At 46.0% G+C, this 4,483-nt stretch overlaps 1 protein-coding gene across 2 annotated transcripts; it reads left to right on the forward strand.

The window, feature by feature from the left end:
• Positions 1 to 1,045: 1,045 nt before the first annotated feature.
• On the forward strand, positions 1,046 to 4,010 carry LOC119277949 (TVP38/TMEM64 family membrane protein slr0305-like). 2 transcript variants are annotated; one of them, XM_037559298.1, is made up of 7 exons: positions 1,055 to 1,610; positions 1,917 to 1,969; positions 2,129 to 2,221; positions 2,304 to 2,527; positions 2,893 to 2,959; positions 3,615 to 3,722; positions 3,841 to 4,010. In XM_037559298.1, exons 1-7 carry the CDS (start codon positions 1,169 to 1,171, stop codon positions 3,868 to 3,870), a joined length of 1,017 nt encoding a protein of 338 aa, XP_037415195.1. In that variant the 5' UTR covers positions 1,055 to 1,168; the 3' UTR covers positions 3,871 to 4,010. The 2 variants fall into 2 exon arrangements, with proteins under 2 accessions (XP_037415196.1, XP_037415195.1); XM_037559299.1 differs by lacking the exons at positions 2,893 to 2,959; positions 3,615 to 3,722; positions 3,841 to 4,010 and adding an exon at positions 2,683 to 2,886 and having other exon boundaries at positions 1,046 to 1,610.
• Positions 4,011 to 4,483: the final 473 nt, after the last annotated feature.

Genomic DNA, 4,483 nt, shown 5'->3' on the forward strand with positions numbered 1-4,483 from the left:
TAACATTTCCACACTAGCATTGCCCCGTTTAATTTCTATCGGAGAAGTGTGTGCTTTACATATAAATTTCAAAAAAAAGTGCTCCTGCCATGCATGTTGGATACAACATAAGCCCTACTTTCGCGCTTATGAACGATAGCCTCAAATTGCAAAATCTCCTAGCTACATGATGCGCCATCTAGAACACACATGCATTTACATAAATTTAGTTGCAGAGCTGTTCGTTAGATACTCCCTCCGGAAATACTTGTCAGAGAAATGGATACATTTATCTTGCAAAAAAAAAGGATAAAATTCTGAATGGAGAGAGTAACAATGATTTTACACAAATACTATATGTAAGCACCGTTTCACATTTTTAGTGCTTTGTTGACACGGAAGGCATAAACACAGAAAACTCGTACAAAAATCATGTTCGGTCGAATATGGGTGCTCACGAAACCGACAGATCCAGTTACCCAGGTAACTGAAACTAGCAGGACTAGTCGAGCGAGCATTTGTTTTCATCGGACAGCTTTACAAATATCACTAGCGGCCAGTTCAGCTGGATTGTCATTGGATTATCTATCGTGCATGTGTCGTTCTGCCAAAGCCGTCCATGAAGTATTCCCTCCGTTTTCAAATACTTATAATTTTTTTTAGAGATTTCAATAAGGGGCTACATATGAAGAAAAATGAATGAATCTATGTTCTAAAATATGTCTATATACATCCGTACCTGATAGTCTATTTAATAAAAACTCTAAAAAAAAGAAAGAGAGTACTCCCTCCATCCAAAAATACTTGTCCTAAAAATGGAGAAAATGAAGTACTTCCGTTTGAACCCAGACCGGGAAGATGAAATGTAGGGGCATCTTTTCCAGTTCGATCACAGTTCCGTTGCACCAATCACAGACCACGCGCTCAGGTTTCGGAATCTCAGCAGCTCTACTGGCTTTCGGCCACCACGGAACGGCAGAGAGCAGAGCAGCGACAGCGGGCCGGACGAGGGCGGGCCCGCGCCGCAGCCACCGCCCCCACATGCCGCTCCCCGTTCAGTCGTTCACTCTCCAGCGCCTTCCTCCCTCCCCGTTCTCCCCTCCATTCTCTGTCTCCCACGCCTCTTATCGCTTCCGAGCTCTCATGGCCGCACACACCGCGCGCTAAGCAAGCCTGACAGCCCGACCCCATGAGGCAGCCGCACCTCCTCTCGCCGCAGCGGCTCTCCCCCTCGCCCGTCCTCTCCCCCCACTTCTCGCCGCCCTGCGCGGCGCAGGGCGGCTCGCCGTGGCGGTGGCGCCACCGCCGGGCCTTCCACCCGCCGCTCTCCTCGCTGCGGGAGTCCGACAAGGGCACGCTGCGCAAGGCCTCGCCCAACCTCCCCTTCCGGCTCGGCGGCGGGGGCGGCCGCAGCCCCGACGACCGTCGCTCTGCCGCCGGCCAGGAGAAGAAGGGGAAGAAGGAGAAGGACGAGAAGGAGGAAGAGGGCGGCGGGGTCTCGGGGGCCCTCACCGGGACACTGCTCGCCGGGGCGGTGCTTGTCGGGGTCGTAGGGGGGTTCGGGGCCGCCGGGTACGTGTACAAGGACCAGATCAATACCTTCCTCACGCACTTCTCCGGGTTCATTGAGGGTAATGGAACCAACAATCCAGCTGTGCTCCCAGCTCTGCTTGCTTTGCACTACTTGTTTGGCCTAAGCTGTGCTCTTAGTAGTACTGAAATTAGTGAAATGTCTTGTGAATTCCGCGTTCAAATATAGCTAGTGATTCTGGTGCTCAGATACTACTCTGTAGTGGCGCATGATAGCAAAGACCATTGGACTGCAGAACTAGCCATTCACATATCTGCTGATTCCTGTTTGACCATTATGAAATCCTTCAAGTAAACGCCTTCTGTGGATATTTTGGTTAAACTTTTATATTACTTTGCATGAACAGGCTATGGCACTGCTGGGTACGCGTTGTTTATACTTGCCTATGCAGGATTGGAGGTATATTCTTGAGTTATCAACCTTACTCCTCTACCTTCTTGTCAAGGCTTATGATCATTTCTACCTAAACTACTTAGTCCACTACAGATCTTGATCTTGTCATAGAATTTAGGGTTGCAACTTTGGATTAATCCTAATGATGGTGTTTGTTTGATTCAGGTTCTTGCAATTCCAGCAGTACCGTTGACCATGTCTGCAGGTCTATTATTTGGTAGTGTTACTGGTACTATTATGGTTTCAATCAGTGGGACAGTAAGTAACTTCAACATGAACAACATTTCTGTTTTCATTCTGCTGCCATGCATTTTCTCATTCAATTTTGTCGACTTTATAGCTAGCTGCCGCTGTGGCCTTTCTCATCGCTAGATACTTTGCTAGAGAGCGTATTCTTAAGATGGTTGAAGGAAACAAGAAGTTTCTGGCAATTGATAAAGCAATAGGTGAAAATGGATTCAAGGTTGTGACTCTGCTTCGTTTGAGTCCCCTATTACCTTTCTCCCTTGGGAACTACTTGTACGGCTTGACTTCAGTCAAGTTCCTACCCTACGTGTTGGGCAGGTTAGTTTCTATTCACACTTCCTTATTTTATTTTGGCATTCTCCGTGAATCTAACAGAAATAATGAAGTACATATTCCTGCACACAGAAAAACTAATTTAGCTGTTCTTGATGACCTGTTAACTTACAGTTTCATATGCATGATTCATGATGCAGTGTAGTAATGTTATTACGGACGCATGCGATTAACAAAATCAAAGGAGTAGCAAATACCATATACCTGGTTAAGGGACTGACAACTTTCTGATCCAGTACAAATTGAGCATTCCTTTGTGAAGGAATATTACATTGAAATTTTTTCCATCGGTAATATATTTTTCCTATAAAGCAATTTTTACCTCAGATATTGCTTTTGTACGTATGCAGTTGGTTGGGTATGCTTCCAGGAACATGGGCTTATGTCAGTGCTGGTGCATTTGGGCGAGCTATAATTGTAAGTTCGTAAACCCTTGATCTTTTCTTAGTTCACCTTTTCTTTGCAAACTTGCTTTTGTTGCTACATCACGGATACTGCTCCACTATATAGTATATACTCTTTCAAGCCATCAAAAATGCTTTACATATGTATGTGTTCTCTACTCTTATATAGAATAGTACTCCCTCTATAAACTAATGTAGGACATTTTACAGACTTGACACAAGTCTCTAAAATGTCCTATATTACTTTACAGAGGGAGTAGCTCATAAGAACTGTCTCCATCCCATGGATATGGGGGTGTCTTGCAGCATGTTGACGTATCTGCTTTCTAGTGAAGTGTCCAGAATGGAATAGCACTTGTATATAACAAAATGCGGACACCTTAATCCAACTCAAGGCACCCCTTAGTCTATAGTGTGCTTTGGTGTTGCTGGTAGCAGCTCAAATATTTCAGCAAAGTATTAGAACATGGTGTTTCATTTGGTACTTTGAAAATTCAGTTGTATGTGTAGTCAGGACGGTTGAACTATAGAGGTACCGGAGTTCAAACCTAATAAAAATAAACTTTCTTGAGTGAAACAATGATGAACTCATAAGGTTGATGAGATCTTTTTTTACTATCAAGTGGCTTGAATACTTGGAACCATGACATGGCTCCCTCGTTTTGCAGCAAGATGAGACGGAAATCGGTCTGGGAGGAAACAACCAGCTATTGACACTGGGCATAGGGCTATTAGTTACAGCCGTTGCTGCTACTTATGTAACACGGCTCGCTAAGGTAATTAAGCTTTTGTCGTATATGTATATAACAGTGGGAATCAACTACTGAGATGTGTTATTTTCTTTTTGTCAACCTCGGCTATTATTGCTAACTGCTTCTCGTCGTTGTTTTCCAGGATGCTGTAAAGGATATTGACGACGAATAGAATGGTAGGATTACATAGCAAAAGGGCCATTCAAATAGCAAAGTAGCACGAGAATGTACATCACTGGCATCTTTTGGTGCAATCTAATCTAGAAATACAAGCGATTGTCAGAGAGAAAAAAAGGTCTCTTCTCAGTGTCCTCATCCAGCTCTCCCATACACATCCCTACGCTGGATCTGTCAAAAATCAAAAATGAGGCGAGGGTTGTTCGTTGTTGTACCTGCTCTGCCAGCGCCGAGCTTACCAGTAGTCGACACGCACCATCCTTCATGTGATGGAAGCAGTTGGCGTCCCTCGGTATGATCTCCGTGCCGTACGCCTCGGTGACCATCTTGATCGCGGCGTGGCAGTCGCCGCACACCCGGAGGTTCTCCTTGGGCTTGTAGCTTGAGAGCATCTCCAAGAGCATCTCCAGCCGCGCCCCCAACAAGGCCCTCCAGGTGAATTTTCGGCCGCCGGCGCCAAAAAAAGGTCCAGTCGCGTCCCCGGGGGTTCATTTTTCGCCGGATCGAGCCGAAATTGGCGCCGGCGGACCCAATCCGAACCCGGCACGCTGGGGGAGCGCTGGGCGAATATTTTTTGGCGCGAAAGCGTCGTGGGCCAGCCACGTCAG

Source organism: Triticum dicoccoides, chromosome 3B (genome assembly GCF_002162155.2).
Source record: "Triticum dicoccoides isolate Atlit2015 ecotype Zavitan chromosome 3B, WEW_v2.0, whole genome shotgun sequence".
Lineage (NCBI taxonomy): Eukaryota > Viridiplantae > Streptophyta > Magnoliopsida > Poales > Poaceae > Triticum > Triticum dicoccoides.

Coding starts and splice junctions, on each gene's coding strand:
- LOC119277949 (XM_037559298.1), top strand. CDS start 1,169: ATGAGGCAGCCGCACCTCCTCTCGCCGCAGCGGCTCTCCCCCTCGCCC. Junction 2,960..3,614: donor CATTTGGGCGAGCTATAATT/GTAAGTTCGTAA, acceptor CTCGTTTTGCAG/CAAGATGAGACGGAAATCGG. Junction 3,723..3,840: donor ATGTAACACGGCTCGCTAAG/GTAATTAAGCTT, acceptor GTTGTTTTCCAG/GATGCTGTAAAGGATATTGA.